Raw genomic sequence first — 26,386 nt, forward strand, 5'->3', positions numbered from 1 at the left:
GAACAACATGTAAATGTTACGGAGATGGTTTGGCAACTCAAATGGGAATCCCTGGAGGGAAGGTGACGTTCTTTTCAAGAAACACTACTGAGAAAATTTAGAGAATCGACATTTGAATCTGAGTGCCAAGCAATTCTACTACTACCAACATACATTGAGCATAAGGATCACGAAGATAAGATACAAGAAATTAGCGCTTATACGAAGGCATATAGACGGTCATTTTTCCCTCGCTCTATTTGTGAATGTAACAGAAAAGGAAATGACTAGTAATGGTACAGGGTACCATTTGCCATGCACCGAATGGTGGCTTGTGGAGCATCTATGTAGATGTTTTGCTGCTCTGGCTCCTCAATATATGCACCAGCTCACAAGAAAAGTGCAGGCACCAAGGGATGGGGCTGCATTGTCATCGTAGATGAACCACAGAGGATGTTGATATTCAAATACAGGCCATGGTCTTCACATCTGCAACACAAGATGGGTGGAGACACAAATTGTGGTCCTGTAAGCACATGAACAGAGTGTTGATGCCCAGTTTCAGTGTCCTGATTCCGAATCTCCACCTGAGTTGCAACAATGGATTTGTTGGTCTGTGGCCACCACCAGTGGTTGTCCCCATGCTTTGCTAAGTTGAAATCCCATGTCTCTGTAGTTCATGCTATGTCCCTTGTCAAAATAGTGTGTAGTAACAGCAAACTTTTCTGGTTGACCTAGTCTGGTGTGATGTCCACATTCAGTGCATCTATCTTTAACAGTGCAACAAGACTGGCCAGTGTATGATTTCCCACACTGGCAAGGGATTTTATATATCCCTGATCTCATTAGACCTAGGTTGTGCTTAACAGAATCCAGTATCATTTGCATTTGCACTGGAAGATGGCGGGCACATTTCATTTGATGTGTTTTGAACAGCTTACTGTTCTTAAAGGAAACACTACAAACACAAGTTAGAAAAACCATCCTTTGGAGTTCTCCATTTCTGTTGGCTGTTCTTGAGGATTAGTGAAGACAACTTGAAATGTGCCAGAGCTTAGACATCTTTGCTTTATGTTGTACTGAATGGTCACTCTGATAAGCAGATTGTAAATGCATTTCAACCAGCATGCCTTAAACCTCAAGAACAGCCAGATGAAACGGAGAACTCCATGAGGATAGTTTTTATCCTACACTGTTGGTGTGTGCTTTAACATCAGTAGGTTGTTCAAGAAACATGAGATAAAATGTGTCTTCCACCCTCCTGCAGGAGTACAAAAGATGCTGGGTTTTGTTGAAAACAACCTATGTCTAAGGAGACCAGGGATATATAAAGTCCCATGATAGTGTTGGAAATCATACAGTGGCTAGGCATGTTGCACTGCTAAAGATAGATGCATTGAACATAAAAGTCACACAAGAGTAGGTCAGCCAAGAAAATCTGCTGATGCTGAACACTGTCTTGACACAGGACATAGAATAAACAACAGAGGGACGAAGAGCCTTCATTGACCTCCATGTATTGGGGCTCGGTCATTAAAGAAGCAGTCAAAATACATATAAGTAATGATCTAGAGAAATGGGATTTCAACTTATCGAGGCGTGGGAATCAGCATTGGTGGCACAAAGGCATCATTAGCCACAGACCAAGTCCAATGAGTCAACACAGACGGCAATTTCAAGTCAGGATGCTTAAACTGGACACCAACACTCTGCCTGAATGTGCATAGGGCCAAGAGTTGTGGCCACCCATGACCACACGTATGCAGAGACTGTGGCCCATTTCTCTGGCACAGGGCTCTGGATGTCAACATTCTGTATGATTCATCTACAATGACATTATAGCTGCATCAGTTGGTACCTGTGCTTTTGTAGCAGACCAGCATATACAGGGTGGTACATTGATGGTGACCGGACCAAATATCTCATGAAATAAGCATCAAACAAAAAAGCTGAAAAGAACGAAACTTGTCTATCTTGAAGGGGGAAACCAGATGGCGCTATGGTTGGCCCACTAGATGGCAGTGCCATAGGTCAAACGGATATCAACTGCATTTTTTTTTTTTAATAGGAACCCTCATTTTTTATTACGTATTCATGTAGTACGTAAAGAAATATGAATGTTTTAGTTGGACCACTTTTTTCGCTTTGTGATAGATGGCACTGTAATAGTTACAAATGATAAGTACGTGGTATCATGTAACATTCCACCAGTGCAGGCGGTATTTGCTTTGTGATACATTACCCATGTTAAAATGGACCATTTACCAATTCCAGAAAAGGTCAATATTGTGTTGATGTATGGTTATTGTGATCAAAATGCCCAACAGGCATATGCTATGTATGCTGCTCGGTATCCTGGACTACATCATCCAAGTGTCTGGACCATTTGCCGGATAGTTACATTATTTAAGGAAACAGGAAGTGTTCAGCCACATGTGAAATGGAAACCACAACCTGCAACAAATGATGATGCCCAAGTAGGTGTTTTAGCTGCTGTTGCTGCTAATCTGCACATCAGTAGCAGACAAATAACGCGAGAATTGGGAATCTCAAAAACGTCGGTGTTCAGAATGCTACATCAAGATCGATTACACCCGTACCATATTTCTATGCACCAGGAATTGCATGGGGATGACTTTGAACATCGTGTACAGTTCTGCCACTGGGCACAAGAGAAATTATGGGATGATGACAGATTTTTTACATGCGTTCTATTTAGAAATGAAGCGTCATTCACCAACAGCAGTAACATAAACTGGTATCATATGCACTATTGGGCAACGGAAAATCCATGATGGCTGTGACAAGTGGATCATCAGTGACCTTGACGAGTTAATGTATGGTGCGGCATTATGGGAGGAAGGATAAATGGCCCCCATTTTATCAATGGCAATCTAAATGGTGCAATATATGTTGCTTTCCTACGTAATGTTCTACCGATGTTACTACAAGATGTTTCACTGCATGACAGAATGGCGATGTACTTCCGACATGATGGATGTCCGGCACATAGCTCACGTGCGGTTGAAGTGGTATTGAACAGCATATTTCATGACAGCTGGATTGGTCATCGAAGCACCATAACATGGCCCACATGTTCACCGGATCTGGCGTCCCCGGATTTCTTTCTTTGGGGAAAGTTGAAGGATATTTGCTATCATGATCCACTGACAATGCCTGACAACATGCGTCAGTGCATGTACGAACATTACGGGAGGCGAACTACTTGCTGTTGAGAGGAATGTCGTTACATGTATTGCCAAATGCATTGAGGTTGATGGACATCATTTTGAGCATTTATTGCATTAATGTGGTATTTACAGGTAATCACACGTTCTCAGAAATGATAAGTTCACAAAGGTACATGTATCACATTGAACAACCGAAATAACAAACGTACCTACGTTCTGTATTTTAATTTAAAAACCCTACCTGTTACCAACTGTTCATCTGAAATTGTGAGCCATATGTTTGGGACTATTACAGTGCCACCTATCACAAAGTGAAAAAAAGTGGTCCAACTAAAACATTCATATTTCTTTATGTACTGCATGAAGATGTAATAAAAATGGGGGTTCCTATTTTAAAAAACGCAGTTGATATCCATTTGACCTATGGCAGCGCCATCTAGCGGGCCAACCATAGCACCATCTGGTCTTCCTCTTCAAGCTAGACAAGTTTCGTTCTTTGTAGTTTTTTCATGTGATGTTTATTTCGTCAGATACACTATGTCAATTTTACAATTTGAAAGTGTATAACTAAGCCAGTGGCATAATATCCCAGTCAGTAAAGACCAAGACAGTTTGAATGTGGGAAACAATTCCTATAATCCACTGAAGAGTGAAAATTCATTCTAAAGACAATCTCCCACTCCATGGCTAAGCCATGTTTCTGCCATATTCTTTCTTACATAAGTGCTAGTTCCACAAGTTTGTCAGTAGAACTTCTGTGAAGCTGGGAAGGTAGGACATGAGGTACTGACAGAAATAAAGCTGTTGAGGACGAATCATGACTCATGCTTGGTAGAGAGTTTGACCATGAAAGCCAAAGGTCCTGGGTTTGAGCACCAGTCTGGCACAGAGTTTTCCATCTAACTGGAAGTTTCATATCTGTGAACACTTTGCTGCAGGGTGACAACTCATTCTTGAGACAATGAGTGATATCAATTTTACATAATGGAAATACCATTCTTGGCTTATTTACATAAATTAATGTGCAAAATGCACAGATTTTACACTTAGCTCATTACACTAACATGAAAAAGGTAAACACAGTAACGTTAGTTTATCCCATGAAGCAGGAATATTCATAGACAACAACAACACATGTCTTTTGTATGACCTACTAAGTATTGAGAAGTACACAGTAACTTACATACAGTAAAAGCTACAGACCTACTATTAGCTGATGAAAGCAGTAGCAGATATAAAATTAGAAAAATAGCTGCCACAAGCCTTTATGTCCATAGTAGAGTGAATTACAGTAGAAGAAGATAAAAAGAAGATAATTATGATTAATAAGAGATAGACTACTGCTCTGTTTGGGGTGCTTGGATAGGAGCTTTTCCATTTTTCTACTGTATATAAATTTATTTGGAAGTCTCATAGAGCAGCTTCTGGTGTTATTACTTAGTGAAATTTCAAATTTTTGGCTCTCTTAGTGATATAGTAGCAGTTCATTAATTAATTCATTGTAATCCATAAATCCCACCAAGAACAAGAACCTTCAGGAATGTGGAACAAGTTTAGGCAGATATTGAAAAGAGACTGACAAATAACAGAAACTGAATCTGTAGACCTTATTAATAATAAACTGTAATTTTACTGCTTAATGCTTAGGCCAGCTTAATCTCACCAAGTAAATGAAAAATAAATCTGACACTTTAACAATGAAGACAATTAATTTTAAACGCTCACTAGCTTCAGCTGTTCCAAATTGCATGTTCACTAATTAAAAGTTAGATTACCTTTCAGTTTAGAGGTTTCCATGCCGTGTACTCAGAAATAGTTTGGTACAAATTTCTTCATCAAAAACATTAAGAAAAGGACACTCAAATTTCAGATAAGTGTCACTGTTGAAGTCAGCAATTATAAGCACAATTTACTGAGTGAAAAACAAGGACACACTTGATGTATACAGTTAGTATAAACATACAGAAGTTTGAAGTTACACAAAAAAAGGAGTCAATCAAAAATGGAGTCCATGCATAGTCTGCAGTCAGAGCTAATGTAGCCAATTGATAGCACCAAAAAAAGTGAAAGCTCCACATAGTGAGCACATGAGGGAATGAATGCTCTGAGCTGCAGGCACATTGTTATAGGCAGTCAGCGGTCACGTGGTCTCATCAGATGATGTGACGTTCAGTCTGGGGGCACAGTTTCTTCCCAGAGAACCGCTTGTGGGGACAGCTTACAGATCATGGTACCACCGGTGGTGAGGGCTGTAAGTAAGGGTCAATCTCTGACAGATGCGTTGTATCCCTTGCTGCTCATAGAAACGGGAGAACAGGGACTAGGCGAAGCAGGGACCACTGTCAGAGACGACAGCCTTTGGGAGGCCCTCGATGGCAAATATTTGTCTTCCTTGTATGACAGCACGGCATTCACTTTGAGCTGTGAGACATTCATGGTAAGAAGACAAGACTTTGCTGGTGAAAACAAGATGAGTCACAGCACCAACAGGAGGGCTCGTTTAAGCATTAGAAAAGCTGTGTCACCTTCTGGTGACCACTTGAATGTAACGCTTTTTTTCCACAAAGTATTGAGTGGGTAGGGTAATTTTGTAACATGGGTAATTAAACGGACATAATAGCTAATTTTTCCCATAAAGGTTTGCAGTTCCTTTAGATACTTGGGCCTGGACATGTTCTCAATGGCACAGATGCATTGCTTGATGGGATGAATGCCCTGCTTGCTGATTATAAATCTAAGGTATCCAATGGACTGTTGAAAATTTTACACCTCTGGAAGTTACATTTGAGACCTGCATCAGTCAATTGAGAGAGGGGGGGGGGTTGGGGGGGGGGGGTGGTAAAATACAGCTGGGACACTGAAAATACAGAAGGGCAACCTGTTGTACCGGTAGACAACAAAGGAGGTGTTAGGTGTTAGATGTTGAGCACCAACAGGTTCCAAGATTACGGGTGTAATGGTGACTGCAGGTACACATCTGACAAATCAGCCTTAATACAACAGGTATACTTGAAAAAAGAGACAGCATTGGTCATATATTTTTTACTATTGAAAAATCGATTTTCTGTCACTGAGTGACCATCTTTAGTGCTATATTGTATAACTTAACTTGGGATGCACTGTTGTCACTAAGCTTACGGCAATGTGAACATCCTGACCAAGGATTTGGACTGTGAGGAATAACTTCCCTGAAAGGGAAGAAGTGCAATTGACAGGCTACACAGAAGTAGAATCAGTGTCACAGTCATGAACATCATGTATGCAGTTGGATTTGCAAACGGAAGACACATGACCCTTCTTTTTGGAATTGTGACACATGGCCCAACGTTGGGGCCACGTGGGAGGGTACTGCGGCCACGTCGGCCGGCGGGGACACACGGCACACATCGTCAACAGCGCACAGAAGTTGTATGTTCCCGACGTCACCCCACGCCACTATTTGCACTCCAGCAGCGCGAGAAATTTCAAAAGACTGCACGATGGATAGAACTTCATCTAGAGTCAGATTTGCCAACTGAAGGGCACGTTGCCTCACTTCTTTGTTGGGCGCTGACTGGATAATAGCATCCCATACCATGGAATCTGTGTAGGATTCTTTGTGAACATCAGTAAAAAATTGACACTTTTGTCTGAGGCCGTGAAGCTCAGCAGCTCAAGCATGATAGGATTGATTCAGTTGTTTTTGACAATGATAAAAGGCAACACGAGAGGCTATCACATGCGTTTGCTTATGAAAATATACGGACAGCAGTGAGCACATTTCAGCAAAGGACAAAGACACAGGATCTTTCAAAGGAGCCAATTGTGACAATAATCGATACATTTGAGGTGAAATCCATGAAAGGAACAGAGACTTACATGTTTGTTCGTCCGCGACATGAAATGCCAAGAAGTACTGTCAAAGACGTTTTTCGTAATCAGACCAGTCTTCCGCCGTCTTGTCGTAAGGAGGAAAAGGGTATATAGACAATGACGAGAAACGGCCTGCATTGGATGCCATAACAAAATCGCGAATCGCCGATGTGAGAAGCATTTGCTGTTCAATGAGACCTGGCAATAGTTGCTCTAAAGTAGCCATGGAAACCTATGGGTCAATGATGAAAAGGAAAAATCCCATCCTCGTCGCCAATTGTTACAATGTCAAGTTGAACACATATATTTCAAAAATGACACAACACATGTACGTCACAGAGCAAGTTGACAAAGCAAGACTTGTGAACATGGTAACATGCAAATCAGTACTAAGTCCAAGTCTAGCGGCCACTGGCTGGCTGGCCGCTTAGGTGGCACGGCTGCTGCATTGCTGGCAGACAGCGCCGCATGTAGAGGATGCACGTAATTGCATGGCGGCACTTTGAACAATCAGCAAGTCACAGCACATACATTGATGAGAGCCATCAGAGAAGGAAATGATCGAACAAGCACTGCATCAAGCCTATTTTGCCTTGTGGTGGGCAACTGGCACATTCTATTAATGTAACCCTCAATTCTACATGAAAACCAGGCAGCTGACCAATATGGACAGTGGGAGTGAGGGTGCCAGTGGAAACACTAAGAACAAGAGGGTAAATGATGCTGACTGAAGTTTCATTTAATTGGAGAACTCAGAAAATTCTCAGAGGTTGAACTATTAAAGTGAGAACATTCAGAAATTCTTGAAGTTTCACTGCCCTGTTTGTGTACCTGTAGTCTGGTGTGCTGAGCAGAAGGATACTGACATGGCACAGCACAGCCTGAGTGCACACTGGACTTCCTGTTGTGCTTATGGGAAGAGTTTACTGCTGCAACAGTGATGATGGTGGACACTGCTGACTGATGCTCCTTCTGGCTGTTGGTTTCCAGTGTGAATTCAAAAGCCTGAGCTACTGTAATTACTTTATTTAGGGAAGGGTGTAAATGTCATAAACCCCATGTGTGTACTTCCTTTTAAGCTGGGTATTGGAGGCATTGGAGGGGAAAGTCCAGAATCATGGAGTCAGGATATAACTGCAACTGTCTCTTGAGGCCACAGAAGTGCAATGACAACTAAGACTCCAAAGGTCAGTGACCCAGCTCTTACAGGATTCTGACTGCCACTTACAAGACCAGTAAAATTCCAATTTACTGTACATTATTCAGGGTTGACAAGTGTAGTGATCCAAAAACATCTTATGAAGTTCAGCAAAAGATAAACTTCAGAATTTGTCTTGGGGGAATACTTATGGAGCAACACCGACACAATATGCAAATACCATGAAGGAAAAAAGTGATCATTTTTTAAAATGAACCAGTTACTTTTCAAGCAGTGAAATAGATGGTTGAGGTGCTGTAAGTATGTTTCCCAACTGTCAATGCCATCAAGAAATAAAGAAAATGGCAAAACTGCCAAGGCGTCTTGTTTCTTATAGAGAATGCTGTTATTTGCTACTGTAATAAGGCCAACTAATATTGCTGTTGTTCCAGCAGTTGTCAATTAAGGTGTTGTTGGTCCTGTTGTTGTAGAAGTCACTGGTTCATAAATTCTGGGTCCATATTGCCTCTCATATCTAAGATCTGCAAGCTCGAAAATATGCATCCCCACTACTGAAGTCTGCTGTTTGAGCACAATTTACTGGGTGAAATACAGTCACACAGTAGATCTGTACAGTTAATACAAACCACATGTAAGTTAAAGAGTCACACAAACAGAAGGAAGCCAGAAAAAATAGAGTCCATGCATAGCCTGCAGTCAAAGAGAATGTAGTCAACTCATAGCAGCCACCAAGTGAAAGTTCCATGTAGTGAGCACTTGACAGAATGAATGTTCACTCAAGCTGTGGGTGCACGGTTATAGCCAGTCAATGATCACAGAGTCCCACTAAGTGACGTGTACTAAAAGAGTGGGGCAGGGGGTTCAGAGTGCTTTGTTCCCAAAATGCTGCTTATAATGACAGGTTGCAGATCATGGTGCCATCAGTGGTGAGGGCTGTAACTAAGGGTCGATCTCAGACAGGTGTGGTATCTCCATGTTGCCATAGCCACGGGTGCAACGGGTAGAAATCTCTCAAACCAACAACAATCACACTATAAAATACTTCTCCAATCCAGAGTATATTAACATTGGAGTCCCTCAAGGAAGTGTGCTTGGTCCGATACTCTTTCTGATATATATCAACAATATATTGTATAAACTTGGTGGAATGGTACTGTTTGCCGATGACAGTAACATCCTACTCACTGATGCATCACAAAACATACTAAACAATAAAGCTGAAGAAACATTTAAGCAAGTGTGCAACTGGATAGATAACAGTTCTTACTTTAAATGTAAACAAAAACAATTGTATCAGCTTCCACAGCAATAAAAAATCCAATGGTAACTCTATAAAAGTGAAAGATGAAAACATAGAATGTGTCTGAAAAACAAAATTTCTGGGGATGCATACTGGCACTCAACTAAAATGGAATGAACATATTAATGCCCTTGGAAAGCAAATAGCATCAGCAGGCTATGCCCTTAGAAAAATAAAATCAGTGTGTAGTAACTCATCCACAAGAGCAACATACTTTGCATATGTGCAGTCAATCATTTGTTAAGGAATAATCTCTTGTGGAACAAATCCTCAGAATACGCAATAATCTTCAAACTACAAAAAAGAGCCATCCGAATTATGACAAGTAGTAACAAGAGAATGCACTGCACCGATTTGTTTAAATCTATGGGAATCTTGACTGTTCCCTGTGAATACATTTTTCAAACAGCGATTCACATAAAGAAAAACATCAATCAGTACCCAATGAACAGTTCCCTACATGAACATGAAACCAGATCAAGTCACCACCTACATCTGAGCAGAAAAAACAAAATGAAAACACAGGATAGTGTACTACACAATGGACTTAAACTATTCAATGAACTTCCACAGAATATAAAAGATAGAAGTGAAATACATGCCTTCAGACATAGCCTAAAAAGTTAATTGTTAAAAAGTGTTTTTATTCTGTCAAAGATTACTTGGAAAGTAAGTAAATTTTGTTGACAATGTGACTGATTAAGTACTGTAACTAGGGGTTTTCTTTGGTATGTTCAATACCAGAGTGGTACATCAGGTATAATCATGAAACACAGTAAGGCAAATAACTGAAGTTTATATTTAGGTAATGCAATTGTACTTTTATATACCCTTGTGTCTGTATCATATATATGTATTTGTTGACAACATCCATACAACCTATATTGTCTACAGATGGATAGAAATAAATAAATAAATAAATAATTTATTAGTTATTATAGTTTGAAAGAAATGAGCTGCCTCAGTTTCACAAGGGCAGCACTAATTATCCATGACCAGGCAATGTATCTGGCATAATGATAATAAATTATATACACAAACATTCCTCATTAATCAGTCTATCTATTAATGAAAACTATATCAAAGTCCCTACAGTAGTCCCTAACAGAATAACACAATGAGGGACTTTAACTTAATAATATATATAGATATAACATCCTTAAATTTATGTCTGTTGTTGTAGTTAATAAGCAAGTGATGGAGACAGAGAAAAATGACTTGTGTGTCTACTGATAATTTCAATATTAGTTCTTTAGTTGCCAATGCTTAAGGCCTGTATAACTGTCTTGTTGATGTCTTATTAGAAGAAGCCTTTTCTTTCTGTATTTCTGTAAATTGTTGTCATTTCTTTGATTCACTGATGAGATCATGATGGGGAAGCATTATGACTGAAACAGCAAAGTAACAACCTATGTTTGGCCTGACACTTCAAATATTGCCTTGCTTGATTTTTTCACTGTCATAAAGCTGCTTTTATGGGATTCTAATGTCTTGTTATTTGTTTCAGGATGTATTATCTTGCCCTGCTGACAAATAGCCTATTTGCTGGTTTGATTCTGTGGTACATCTATACTAAATTCATAGCATAACAGTATAAATGAAATATTAATTGTTTAATGTTTTATAATGCAGATATTAATTTTATGTCTGTCATGTTTCACTAGAAACATTGAAATTTTCATTTAACGGAAAATAAATATATCTCTTTTGAATAAGACAAATTTTCCTTTTAATTCAGACATCCATGGTGGAAGAAGACCATATAATGAAGTTTTAGAGAAATACAGGAACAAATATCTTTCAGTGTTGGGAACTGATGTAGTGGTCTTTCAAAACTGCAGTTTTGCTTCAGGTATTGGATGCTAATGTGTTATTCTTCTGATGAGATTTCCTTTTATGCCACCATACCATAAAATAATCATCTGCTGCCTGTCTGGGGGGTTGAGAGTTATGTGACAAATGTCAGTTCCAAACCTACATTAAGAGCTGTTTTCACAAGAAAACAGTGAAGTAGGGCACTAATAAGACTGGGTATAGACAATGATGGTGGTGAATAATCTCTAACCCAGATACAATGTAGAGCACTTTTATTATCACACAGAGCATACATAAAACAAGGAACCAAATACAACAAAGCCTTCAGCCAGCCCATCTGTTGCAGAGTTTTTGAATGGCATTCCAGTTGGCCACCAGTGATGCTGATGCATGAGAAATAATCTGCCACAATGTTCTCTGTGTCTTTCAGGTGGCAGATGTCCGTGGTAAACTGGGAAATGTAGTCTAAATGCTGAAACTATCAGCAGCAGGGGTCCTTGGGTGGATTCTGAATAGAATTGGCAAGTGAGTGATGATCAGTATAGATAATCGGAGAGCATCCTTGTTCACCCTATCTGACATAGCATACTGCTTTGTAGGGTGCCAGTAACTCCCTGTCATATGCAGACCACATGCTTTATTATAATGTGAACTTGTGTGAGAAGATACAAAGTGGCTGCTACACACCTCCCATCACTTTTCTAGCGCAGCTCCGACAGTAATGTCACTCCTGTCTGCCATTATGATCAGCTGTGCATCAGGGAGGGTGTGTGCCTAGGTGATGGCCTTGGTAAGGCAGTCCTTAATGCTTTCAAAAGTGGGCTGCATCTTGCTCATCCATGTAAGTTTCCATTTGGTGGTGATATTCTTGCCATTGAGAGCTTATGTTAATGGCACTTGCATGGAGGCTGCCTGCGAAAGGTGTCTTCTGTAGAAATTTCTTATGACTAAGAAATGACATAGTTCTTGATAGTCTTGTGGTGGAGGTAGTTGTTGGATGGTCTCTACACATCATGGGGTGGGAAAGACGTCCGATGCATTGATAATATATCTGAGAAGGTGACTTCTTTGAGTTGAAGTCGACATTTATCTTTGTTGATTATGATTATGACTCCATTGTGAAAGAGGGTGTTAAAAACTTGTTTGAGATGGTTATTGTCAGATTCCTCCTCTGTGAGGAAAATAAAATAACAGAATGGCAATTTGAGGAGTAAACCACCAGTGAACAGTTGCCATGATTGTGTTGCATTTTTAAGTCCGTATGAGATGGCATAAATTCAACCAAACAAAAGATATGATAATGGCAATTTTGTGAATGTCATCTGGACACACAGGTATTTGTAGGTAACATGTCCATTATAATTATCCGGGCTATTATGCCGTGGTCGGTTGATGAATTCTGTGTCGATTCCCAAAGTTTCGTCTCCGACTGCGGGATACATCTTCAAGAGGGTCCGTAGCTCGATGGAAGGTCCAACACACCCACTGGCTCGCTACTGACTGCCGCTAAATTCCGTGTCCATGCGCTCCCACGCCGCGGCGTGATGTCACGTGTTTTGAAAACGTCAGTGCAATTGGCCGCTGTCCGTCGCCGTCGATCGCCGTTGCCATCACCCAGTAGTGGATGGGTGGAACACATCTTCTTTAACACCGGCATCCACATGCCATTTAATTTTACGCCCTCCTCCTTTCGGTTGAAATTATTTGGGTGTTTAGTGATTTCGATTGCCTCCCTGTAGAGCCTTTCGTAATACCCGCTTGTGGCCGCTAGTACTTGCGTCTCCTCGAAACGAATATTGTGGTTCCCTGGCTGGAAAGCATGCTCTGCAACAGCTGATCGTTCCATTTCTCCTCTTCTACAATTTCCCTTGTGCTCTTCCAAACGTTTAGAAGCCGTTCTTTTAGTGGTACCTTAGGTACTGCCAGCAAAAAACCAAATGTTTGGTTCCGATACGTGGATGACACGTTTGTGCTGTGGAGACATGGTAGGGAGGAACTAAGCCGGTTCCATGAACATCTGAACAGTATAAACACGAGAATTCAGTTTACAATGGAGGAGGAGGAGGTAGATGGCAAATTACATTTCCTCGATGTGCTTGTTTTTAGAAATGAAAATGGTAGTTTGGGCCACTCAGTATACAGCAATCCCACGCACACAGACCGTTATTTGCCCCAGGATTTGAACCACCACCCACAACAGAAGCGACGTGTTATCAAGACATTAGCGGTCAGAGCTAGAAACATTTGTGAACCTGAGTTGCTCGACGCTGAGATGGAACATCTCCACAATGCACTGATGAAGAATGGATATTCGTCCGCCGAAATAAAATGTGCGTTGAGGCAGCCACGCAGAAATCATACTGACGTACAGGCTACTGCAAAATCTAAGGTTTTCCTGCCGTTTGTTAAAAATGTAACGGAAAGAATAGGGAGGATCTTGACGAAGCGGAATATTACCATAATTTACAAGCCCACCAGAAAGATACAGGTATACCTTAAGCCTGCCAAGGACGCTCGCAAACCAATGGAAAAAGCTGGAGTGTATAGGATCCCATGCAGCTGTGGTGATGTTTATGTGGGTACCACTAAAAGAACGGTTTCTAAACGTTTGGAAGAGCACAAGGGAAATTGTAGAAGAGGAGAAACGGAACGATCAGCTGTTGCGGAGCATGCTTTCCAGCCAGGGAACCACAATATTCGTTTCGAGGAGACACAAGTACTAGCGGCCACAAGCGGATATTACGAAAGGCTCTACAGGGAGGCAATCGAAATCGCTAAACACCCAAATAATTTCAACCAAAAGCAGGAGGGCGTGAAATTAAACGGTATATGGATGCTGGTGTTAAAGAAGATGTGTACCACCCGTCCACTACTGGGTGATGGCAACGGCGATCGATGGCGACGGACAGCAGCCAATTACACTGACATTTTCAAAACACGTGACGTCACGCCGTGGCATGGGAGCACATGGACACGGAATTTAGCGGCAGTCAGTAGCGAGCCAGTGGGTGTGTTGGACCTTCCATCGAGCTACGGACCCGCTTGAAGATGTCTCCCGCAGTCGGAGACGAAACTTTGGGAATCGACACAGAATTCATCAACCGACCACGGCATAACAGCCCGGATAATTAAATGGACATGATATTTCCGGCCGTGAAAGTCTACATTTTAGTATTTGTAGGTAAGCCAAATTGCAATCAATAACACTAAAAACAGAGGTGTTCACCAAATAATGGGTGAAGTCTGGGATATTTGGTACCAGATAGCTATCCGTAATGATGAGTGTGTTGAGGATGCTGTACTCACAGCAAAACCTGTGAGATCAGTATTTTTAGACCAATTTTATGGGTGAAGCCTAGGAACTATTGGAGGGTGTGAACTATCCCTGCTGGTAAGCATTTGTCCACTCCTACATTGGCAGCCCTAATGGTTGTAGCCAACGTGGTCTGTGGTGTACTGGGGTATTCGTAATGGTACACTGTCTGAATCATTGTGACATGGGGGAGAGGGCAGGTGTATGAAGGCTCAGTCTAGGGTGGGCAAGTCATCTGTTGGAGGGGCTGGGAATGGTGTTGTGAGCTTGTTCTTGGGTGGCAATAGAGATGCCAAGATAGCATAGTGTATAGCTGTCTCCAAGGTGGAGGCAAAGAACAGGTGTGATTGATGTAGCCTGCTGAAAATCTGTCATGTTGCATGGAGTTCACATTTGACATCTTGTTACTTCTGTCGAATGATGACGCTTTCCTGTTGTAAGTGCAAGTTTGTTTCACTTGTATTGAAACAGGGGTATTTTGATGTGATGAATATGGTCACTGGTTCGGAGGAATTCCTGGAGAAGCCCATGGAGGGAGAAGCCAATAACCATTGGGTATATCTGCACGAAGTGATGGAAGTGGCGCAGAGTGAGTTGTGCCACTGTGGTGAACCATTGAGGGGGCATGGCCAAGTACACGAGAAGCCTAGTGTGATTAGCATGCCGTTAGATGGGTCCTGGACTGAGTGGAAAGACCAGGCATCTTGGAAATTGTGTCTAGCATTCCATATGTATTGAAACAAGAGTTGCTGGATATAGCAGAACCAGCTGTTGGTGCAGACTTTCTCTGGTGTCCAAGTGAATTCTTTGTTGAGGCCAGGGGCTAGTGTGTAGACTTGTGATTCATAGACTTGGATTGTTGAATCATATGCTGCATGGAGCTGAATGAGTGTGTGGGATGATGTGTAGCCTAGCAAACAGGACAGTGAAGTGCTGACCTCTGAGCCAGTGTCAACGAGGTATAACTGGCCGCTGATGTGGTCACATATGAAAAGTCTATTATAGTGTAGGAGATGGGGCAGATGCAGTCTGCAATTGCCGTTATAGGAGTCGAGGTGACTTAAATATCCTACATGATCCAGCACACCTCCAATGAGCTGTGCATGTAGTTTCAGAAATTGCATGGAGCATGGGAGCCGTGAGTGGAATCAGTATATGTTGTACAATACCAACAAAAGCTATTCTGCATGGGCACAACAAGGTCAGGGGCATGTTCTGCAGGTGTGAGCATGATGCAATTGTCCATATTCTGTGTAGGTATGGGTTCAGTGTGAATGGTGGGGAGGTGTAGTTTTGTTAATGATTCATGAACGTTATCACGCTGCCTGGGTGTGGTGATATCAAAGCTGGCAGAAACTGATTGGGGGCAGTTTGGTTTGAGGTTGACTGACTGTCATTTGTACTGCTGCCAAAGTTGTGAGTCATGCTCACCACCATTGCTGCTGACATTACTGAAGCACTGTCTGTGTTGTATGATAGAGTATATCCAATCAGTGAGTAGAAGGCATACATCCAAAGATTCATGCTCATTGTTGACCATGGCTAGTTGGACTTGTGGGGGGTGGGGGGAACTTCACAACTTACAGAGTCCAGAACATATAGTCAGTCACAAAGTAAAGGTCTATCTGATAGTGGAGGTGATGCTATAATTATGGAGTCCTGTCACTTAAACCTTTGTTGTAAATGACATGACAGATTTGTTCCTCTTGTGAGAGGGTGAGGCAGCAGGATAGTGCAGCTTTCAGTGTCTCATAGTTAATGTCTGATGGAGGGGGGAGGGGCAGGGGGGGAGGAGGGGATGATATCACTTATTGTGTTCACATGTTTACCCAAGTGGCTTAGCAGGATGACAAGTTTTATACCACCACTCATGATGTCACTTAATGCCAAAGATCCCATCCACTGTGGTGAACCACAATGGTGGATGGTCTGGCTGCAATGGTGTTAGTTTGAGGTGTGTTCTGTAGTTGGTAGGCTGGCAACACAATATTCTTAATGGAACAACAGTTGAGCAAGTACTGTCCATCATGCGCAAGTTGACATGATGCACAGCAGATGATACGGGAGTCAATGCAGCTGAGTTTATGAGGTTCAGAGCAATCACATTCACATGTGATGCTGTTGATATCTCTTTGAAAGTGAGTAGGCCTGTATCCAACTGTTTGGATTGCTGGGCCTCGGATGTAGCTTGGTCTGTGAGAGGAGTCGGGTCCCGAGTGCACTAACAGAGTGAATTGTATGTTACACTCCATTGCTTGGTGGTGTTGCACGCTAATGTAGAACTGTCTGAGAGAGTGTCACTGTCAAGTTTTATCACAAGGGCTGCATATATGGTGTTATCCATGGCATCCAATGTCATAGCATGAAAAAGTTGTCCACATATGTAAATTGCTTGGCACAATGGGGGCACAACGGCAGAATGGTAGTTTCACACTAGTTGGAACTGATGAAATTATATATGAACACAGTCACTGGGGTCACTAGTGTAGTTCTGTAGGGTATAGGTGATGTCAGTAGCCGGCCGGAGTGGCCGAGCGGTTCTAGGTGCTCCAGTCTGGAACCGCGCGACCCCTACAGTCGCAGGTTCGAATCCTGCCTTGGGCATGGATGTGTGTGATGTCATTAGGTTAGTTAGGTTTAAGTAGTTCTAAGTTCTAGGGGACTGATGGCCTCAGATGTTAAGTCCCATAGTGCTCAGAGCCATTTGAACCATTTTTGATGACAGTAATGAATAATAACTCAACCCAGATGCAATGTAGAACACTTTTATTATCACACAGGCCATACATAAGACATGCAACCAAACAAAACAAAGCCAAGCTAGAATGTCTCTCAGAGAGTTTCTGCCCAGGGTTTCGGGTTACCGCCACCGAAGCTGTTTATCAGTGCAGTATTCCCTCAAGATATAAAAAAATATTTGGATTAAAAAAGTAATGAAACCATCATACATGAAGAAATGAAAATTATTTAAAGTGATTAGGAAAAACAGAGAAAAATGACTACACGATGGGTACTCCTGATTGTTTCCTGCATGTGTTTGTGAGTTGCATTTATGTGATTGTATAAATGTTTTCAATTTCGGAAGAAGGACTTTCTCCAAAAGCTTAATATTTTAGCAGTCTTTTTCATTGTGCCAGAATGCATTGTTATTAGAGAAAATTTTCTGATTTCTTATTACAAGAAATATTCTTGTATCTTAAGGAAAGTAATTAAAAAATTGAAAATGTCTATGTAGTGAAAGAAATTAATAATTCACATAGCAAAATTAAAGCTATATGAGCAATAGTTAAGAAACTGAAAAATCAGTTAGAGTCGATTAGATTAGATTAGACAGACACACAAACAAACACAAACACACACAGAAAATTCAAGCTTTTGCAACCAATGGTTGCTTCATCAGGAAAGAGTGAAGGAGAGGGAAAGACGAAAGGATGCGGGTTTTAAGGGAGAGGGTATGGAGTCATTCCAATCCCGGGAGCGGAAAGACTTACCTTAGGGGGAAAAAAGAACAGATATACACTCGCACACACACACATATCCATCTGCACATATACAGACACAAGCAGACATTTACCCCCTAAGGTAAGTCTTTCCGCTCCCGGGATTGGAATGACTCCTTACCCTTTCCCATAAAACCCACATGTCTGCTTGTGTCTGTATATGTGTGGATGGATATGTATGTGTGTGTGTGTGTGCGTGCGAGTGTATACCTGCCCTTTTTTCCCCCTAAGGTAAGTCTTTCTGCTCCCAGGATTGGAATGACTCCTTACCCTCTCCCTTAAAACCCACATCCTTTCGTCTTTTCCTCTCCTTCACTCTTTCCTGATGAAGCAACCATTGGTTGCGAAAGCTTGGATTTTGTGTGTGTGTTTGTGTTTGTTTGTGTGTCTATCAACATGCCAACGCTTTTGTTTGGTAAGTTACATCATCTTTGTTTTTAATATATTTTTCCCACGTGGAATGTTTCCCTCTATACCAAACGGGAAAGCACTGGTAGATAGACACAATAAAAAACACACAAACACACACACAAATATCAAGCTTTTGCAACCCACAATTGCTTCATCAGGAAAGAGGGAAGGAGAGGGAAAGACGAAAGGATGTGGGTTTTAAGGGAGAGGGTAAGGAGTCATTCCAATCCTAGGAGCGGAAAGACTTACCTAAGGGGGAAAAATGGACAGGTATACACTCGCGCACACACACACACACACACACACACACACACACACACACACACACACACACACATATACAGACACAAGCAGACATATGTAAAGGCAAAGAGTTTGGGCACAGATGTCCATCTCTCAGTAATTGATGAATGTAGCCAACAGTGATCCAGAACTTCTAAACAAGACTATAAGAGGTGACAAAACCTGGGTATATGAGTATTACTTTGAAACCAAGTCTCAATTGTCCCATTGGAAAGTGCCTGAAGAGCCAACATTGAAGAAAATTTGAAAAGTTCGGTCACATGTGAAAGTTCTTCTCATTGTATTCTTTGATTACAATGGGATATTGCATCATGAGCTCTAGCCTCATGGTTGTATGATCAATAAGGAATACTACCTGGAAGTTATGTGCTGTTTGTCTGAAGAAATCTGACAAAAACAACCAGAATTGTGGGAAAACTACTCATGGGAATTCCATCACAGCAATGCTCCCACTCACACCTCAATGCTTGTTCATGACTTTTTAACAAAACACAAAACTATTATGTAGTCTCAGCCACTTTATTCACTGGATGTGCAGTTTATTTCTGTTCATGGAATTGAAGAGAAAGAATGAGGTAAAAACAGAATCGCTGAAGGAGCTGAACACCATTATGAAAAGTGAGTTCCAGAAGTGGTTCCAAAATTGGAAAAAGCACAAATCTTTTATTCCTGAGGGGGGTTACTTTTAAGGGGACAAAGTTGATGTTGAATAAATAAAACTTATTTAAGAAGAACAAAATTCTCGTTATATTTTGATCACACCTCACACACAACACATCTCTATCATAGGGGATATTTCCATTCAGACTGAAAAATTCTATCGTCAGACCCCTTTACAAGAAAAGAAGTAGGAGAAACATTAATAACTGCTGACCAGTCCCACTGCTTACAACATCACAAAGGTCCCAGAAAAAGAGTTACGTATACAAGACTCATAATTTACATCTCCAAAAATAAGATACACCATTACTCATTAAAATTACAACACCGGAAATAATAGCAAGTAATAAAATTTGAGTTATTGTTTGTGCACAGTATATGCATTTGGGGGTGTACAGGGTGCAAAATGTAAAACACATGGGATGACAGTCTCCATGGGTGGAGGTATGTGGTGCCAGGATGCATTGCACCAACCACGGAGGGTGAGCGGCTGTATCATCCTAGTCACAATCTGCTGTCCTCCAGGGCAGGAATCTGGCTGCTGCTGGAGAGAATCTGGAGGCAGCTAACTAATAGAAAGATGTTAAGTGCAGGGGGGAGGACTTATTGCCAGAAGATAGTCCAGCAGTGGCATAGGCCCAAACTGGTGGTGGCTGCTCGCTAACCCACATCACTCCTCTACTCACTGTAACTCTCTTGTCGAAGTAAATGTTACAGGACTGTGAATACCTCTGTTGGAATTAATGAGTATTTATACTGTTTAGAGGCTCATTTGTGGTTTCAATGTATTGCTTCTAGACATGTACAGAACAACAAACCCATGGCTCAGTGGCATAGGAACAACCTGGTCTATCCTGCAAAAGCCTTGTTTTTCCACTATGTCTTCAGAATTGCAGTGCTCAACCTGGCTTGCCTCACTACGTGTAAACAGCCCTGTTTTGCAACAGGTCTACTGACACCTTGGTGCCCACCAGCTGCTTATGGCTTGCTGTGGCTGAGCTGCCTTTTTCCACAGTAATGCCCAAAAAATAGTGACAGCACCAGAATACCTCTCACCTTCTGGAGACCCGACCTGAGGACTCTAAAAATACTCAAAAGAAAATACTCAGCATATACGGACAACAATTTACAGTATTTAGGGTTTTCTTTCTAAGTGCTTGGCAACTTCAACCACAAATTTGGGAGAGTGTGAAATTAACCTACAGCTGTAGCCATCTGGCTGCTCATTCATCTACACAGTATAGCTTTTCTGAAATGTCCACTTACAACTAACATGTCAAATCTTCCATTTCCACTAATTAACAGTCAACTAGTTCCTCATGAAATCATTTAACAAATATATAGCTGCTAACATCACCTCTCACTAGTCATGTCATCATGGCAACTTCCCATGTGTGGTTTAACACCTCAGGATCAGTCAGGAGGTCTTTGCCTTAATCGACAGTGTTTTGTAACATCTTAAAAACTGAAAAGCATATCTCATATTATTACTCATGGTGGAATGTTCATGTACATAACAATTTTTAACTGAACCTCACATGTGACTGTGCCAGTCTGGATGCTCAGGTCGGGCATATTGTAATCCATTCCTTCTGATAATGTTCCCCACCTTAATCGGTAAGTGTGAATGGCAAAACACCTAAATTATGTGTGACAATTATCAGTTGGGAATCAAATCAGCACATGTAGTCATGCTTGGTCTATCCTAACTGTTGCTATATTATAGGAATGTGAATTCTGCTTGCTTGGCCCTGTGATGAATGTCAATTCTGGTGATAACTCCTCCTGCACCTTCTGTAAGCCAACAGTGCTAGATTTAGTTGTCCAGATACTGCATGGTGAATGACTTCTTGTAAACTTGTCATCACTACTTGTGCATCCAATATGCTGTTGGCTAACGATTATAACAGCGTCGCAACTGTTACTCTTGCATCCAATAAATCCACTCGGGTCTGTGTAATCTATAGATTTTGGTTCACAGTGTCAACCACTGTCTTGACGTACTCCATTAAGTCCTTACCTCTGTATCGGCTCCCATAACATGCACATATTGTTTAATACCTCTTGTTCCAAAATTGACAACTGCATGGTCAGTTATTCTATAACTGCCTTGTTACTTTTACCCATTTCTTTCACTCTCACATTCAGCTCCTGGATATTGGTGTCATCCCCAGTCCACCCCAGCATCTCACCAACCTATCCTGCGCCACTGCAAAGTACATGATAACACATATATTTCCTGCTGCGTCTGCCCCCTTAACCATTTGTAGGACGTATGCAATATATTATACTACCTACATAATTTACTGAATACACCTTTGCTCGCCATTTCTCTTCAAAACCCTTAAAATACATCCCCCAACCTGTTCACCTCATTTCTAATCTCCCATGCATTAAAAATTAGTCCCAGCGTCCACCAGTGACTGGTGAGAACCACATCCTCTAGCTTGGTAAAGAGCACTCTGTTTTCCAACTGCTGAACCACAGCACTCCCACTCCACCTTTGGGAGAAGCATTGCCATGGCTAAGATTCCCTTCACCTTTATCTTTGGTGCACAGCAACATGGGAATCTTGATGATTGACCCCTGCACATATTTCCATACTGCTCTTAGTATCTTGACAAAGTTTCTAACTGACTCCCTCTGCCGGCCGAGTGGCCGTGCGGTTCTAGGCGCTACAGTCTGGAACCGAGTGACCACTGCGGTCGCAGGTTCGAATCCTGCCTTGGGCATGGATGTGTGTGATGTCCTTAGGTTAGTTAGGTTTAATTAGTTCTGATTTCTAGGCGACTGATGACCTCAGAAGTTAAGTTGCTTAGTGCTCAGAACCATTTGAACCATTTGACTCCCTCTCCTTCCCAATTTTTGTTTGACTATATCAAACCACAAAGGCACTTTTCTCCTCTACACTGTGTCATAAGGGAATAGTCCAGCACTAGTGTGAACCTTCTAACTGTATTCTGCTATGACAAATGACAAGTACATATTCCAATCATTATGGTGAGAGTTTACGTAATAACCCGACAGCCTACCAACTGTATGTTGCACACATTATTTGCTACTAGATGCAGGTGCAGCAAACTAGTTCTTAATTTCTGAACCTATAGCAAATGACTTAGTTGTTTCATAAAGTCCACCATGAAATTTGTCTATTGGTCTGTGATTACCACTTCCTGTATACCACCCTGAAATTCTTTCCGTACAAGTAGCATCAAAGATACATAATTCCATATATGTAGACAACCAATTGGCGGTGAGTGAGTGACATGCGTTATCTTGACTCACAAGTTTACGTGAAATCTGGAGGTGTTTTTAAGCAGTTAGTCTAGTCTACATATACTAAAGTCGTATATCTAGTTCCACGTGTCGTATTTTACATCACATACTGAGTACCAATTACACGGAATCACACTTAAAATGGAAAATCACTGAACAACGCCCAGTGCAGCCAATGGCCAGGCTGGTGACAGCGCAGGGGTGTAGTCTACAAGGGGAGTTGCGGCCACTCTGCCCGGTATCACTGACATCACCGCATTCGTGAAGGCTGAGGTGAGTGCCATGCTGCAGGCTAAGGAGATGCTCGGGCTTGTTGTTCAAACCACCACTCATGCTATCACTGCAGCAGTGACTGACAAAATACAGAAAACTCTGGAGGTGAACGCAAGCGAGATCTGTGCACTGGACGTATCGTTAAAAGCAAGTGCGGAGAGAGCACGACTGTTTGAACAGAAATTGATTGAGAAGGCGGACGAGCTCGAAAAATATCAGAGACACAATAATCTCAGACTGTTCAGCATTCCAGAGAGCAGCAGAGAGAACATGGATGAACTAGTGATAAACCTTACCCAAGAAAAGGTAGGCATGCAGGTGGCTCTGAGTGATATTGACAGAAGTCATAGAATGGGTCGTAGGTTGCCAGATTCTACAAAACCAAGACATATATAATCTGATTAGGTTAAATAAGTAAATAAATATATATATATATATATTAAATGGAGCATATGTTTTTCAGTCATGGAGTAGATGTTTTGTGCTTTGTTCAATTGCCATGAAGTATTATGTTCTTCACCATCTACCACCTGACTTACAATACACTCCAGTGCCTAATTGGAAGTGTCACATGATGGCACAAACTCATTCTGATAGACTGGAAATGTCAACAGTGTGCTTGACATCAAAGCTTTTCTTAATCCCTTATATTATGCTTGACACTCTCTTGCTTACTCAAATTTCTTGCGTTTTTCCAGCAGTTTTGTGGCCATGCAACTTCTGTGAACCCCTTTACAAATTTATAAATTATAGAGTGCAGAAATCAGTCGTCTTTTTTTTCCGGTTTTATTATGCAAATCCAGATTTCATCTAGTGCCTAGCCATAACAAATGCTAAAAATACAAGAACATGATCAAGTGATACAATAAACAGTTACAACTCATGCCATAACATCTATGGCTTATGTATTGGATTATACACCACTATTTTCTAATCTCGATGCATGTTAATTCCCTGATGTTTGGGTGTCAGTCACAGTTCTTTGAATACTACTGTATAAAGAAGGTAGGCTGTGTGGATAACACATCGATTGGTTGTATTGCACCCTCTATATGAACTACGTTTATAACATTTAAAGGAAAGTAAAAAAAAAATTCAAATATGCACGAGTATTACATAAAATGAAATATAAATAAAATTCTTTACATTGCTGTCTGACTTATTTCACATTTGGCAGTAAACAGAAAATACAAGAAAATTTCCAGGTTCACTCCTTATGAGTAAGTTGCTTTATTCTTTAAACACATATGTAACATCAGATGGGTAAAACCTTTTTTAAAAATTTATTTATGAGACACAAGGAGGCATTATTAGGATTGATCTGATTTAAATGTTTTTATCTTTGTATTATTTTTTCTCTTTATTTAAATGTCATGACAGGTATGCTGTTCCTCTTATTTACTGAATAGTTCATAGATAGCGCCAAATGTCAGCCAGATGGATGGTTGGTGACTTGGTCTTCTGTTACAGATATAGAGAGTACTAGACTCTGTGTCACTTCAAACAGATTTTACCTATAAATACAATAAAACCAATACACTGAATTGCTGTTATTAATTATGTAAATTTACAAATTTTCTATAATAAGTGGTCAATCTCAAAAATGATTGAACTCCTTATCTGTCTTAGGAACTGGAAAATTCTGTACTTCTTAAACCTTGGATCCATCTTCACACCTTCTCTATTAATTATATGCTACAAGTAAAATCAATATTCTGCAACACAAAATGACACTTCTCGGAGCTTAACATAAGTTGTGTGGTGTGTACCATTTTAGATACTTCTTTTAAACAATGTGTATGCTCCCTTAGAAATAAAGCAGTCATCAGTTTTTAGATGGTTTGGAACACAACAATGCTTAACTAGGTGTGGTCCTGTTGGACATGGTATGCTGTTGCCTTCTTCTGACCTTTGAACTGAGTTACCCAGCTAGTTACAGGGGGACTATAGCTTAATGTGGATTCTGAACCATGGTGAGACTCAGCATTTCTCACATCAACAAACATTGTCAGAGATGAAAGAAGTGATAAGTGACAGATAATTATTGTAGGATTGTTTGGGGATTGAACCCGAGACCTTTCAAGCTGTAGTCTGGCATTTAACCATTGAGCCACATCCCTTTCAAAACAATTATATTATCAAGTTACACCATGAATTGCTGAGGTTTGACCCACTTAGTACTCTATCCCACAAGTGCTGAATCGTTGGCCATGCATCCAAATGGCTTCCTCCAGTAATGAAAATGACCACAAGAGATGGGGAATTCTGTCTTTGGTGGCTTTCCTGAAACTACTGACTCCTTAAGTCAACAGTATAGAGCACTGTCCCAAGTTATCAATGGTCTCCGAGATTTTGGGTATTGGATATGCATCTGTTATCATTTTATTATTAAGTTGTCAATAGTCACAACAAAATCCACATTTTTTGAACCCTCTGCTGGCTTTTTGGGCTCGGCCATGATGGCAAAATCCCCTTCGAACAGTTGGTGGTTAATGAAATTGGTCATAAATTTCAAGGTATGCAATATGGTTTTTGATATACTTCTGCTTATTTTCCTGTCAAAATTTGATGTTATGTTAAATCTGATGATGCATTATGTGTATCACTAGCAATGGGCCTTGGGGATAAAATAAGTCCTTGGACTCTAATAACAATTTTTCCATCTTCACCCTTTCTGTTCACTTCAGATGCTCTACCTTCTAACATAAAAATTCAATTCCAATAGTCCCTTTGTTAGCTTTACCTTGTTGATGCCAAAAGTGGCTAAAATCATGGACACTGCTTTCCTGCTATCTCTCTCTTGTATGTGTACAATGCTTCTTCTCACAAAACAGAGTGATGAGTCCAATACATTGTTCTCTCTAGTGGCTCTATTTTACACAACTTATCAACAGGCCACTCTGATTCTACATTCATCCAAAGCACGTTCACATTACCTTCTGGCACAATATCTGTGAATGAAGCCTTCATATTTTTGTTTGCAGTTTATCTGGTTTGCCCCTTAAGGTAGATGAGCCTAGCAACCTAGCAACACAATTTCCCATAGCTGGAATGATGTCCTACTAAGTTCCATCTTACTTCGCTAAAGTCAATTTTGGCATGATGTTCTGACAGAAGGTCTAACCCTAGGATCATACAGTTATTATCACTTAGATGAGGTACTACTTCCACACATTGCTTAAATTATTCTACCCCAAATTGGAAATATAATATCACTGAACCTAATGACTTCACATCACTGTCTCCCACCCCACGCAGCTAATAGAACAATTGGTTCAACTGCTTCTGAACCTGGAGGTCCAGGTTCACCAATGACACAAGCACCCCTGTATCCAGCAATAACTATTACTGCAC

At 41.0% G+C, this 26,386-nt stretch overlaps 1 protein-coding gene across 1 annotated transcript in view; it reads left to right on the plus strand.

Moving 5' to 3' along the window:
- The window catches only part of LOC124711812 (putative fatty acyl-CoA reductase CG5065), a 156,147-nt gene extending 145,015 nt beyond the window's left edge, over positions 1-11,132 (plus strand). Inside the window, exon 8 of the mRNA XM_047242036.1 lies at positions 10,989-11,132. Coding sequence (XP_047097992.1) covers positions 10,989-11,070 — 82 coding nt within the window. The 3' untranslated portion in view covers positions 11,071-11,132. The remainder of the gene's footprint in view (positions 1-10,988) is intronic.
- The last annotated feature ends 15,254 nt before the right edge of the window (positions 11,133-26,386 follow it).

This window comes from Schistocerca piceifrons, chromosome 8 (genome assembly GCF_021461385.2).
Source record: "Schistocerca piceifrons isolate TAMUIC-IGC-003096 chromosome 8, iqSchPice1.1, whole genome shotgun sequence".
In the NCBI taxonomy this organism is placed as follows: Eukaryota; Metazoa; Arthropoda; class Insecta; order Orthoptera; family Acrididae; genus Schistocerca; species Schistocerca piceifrons.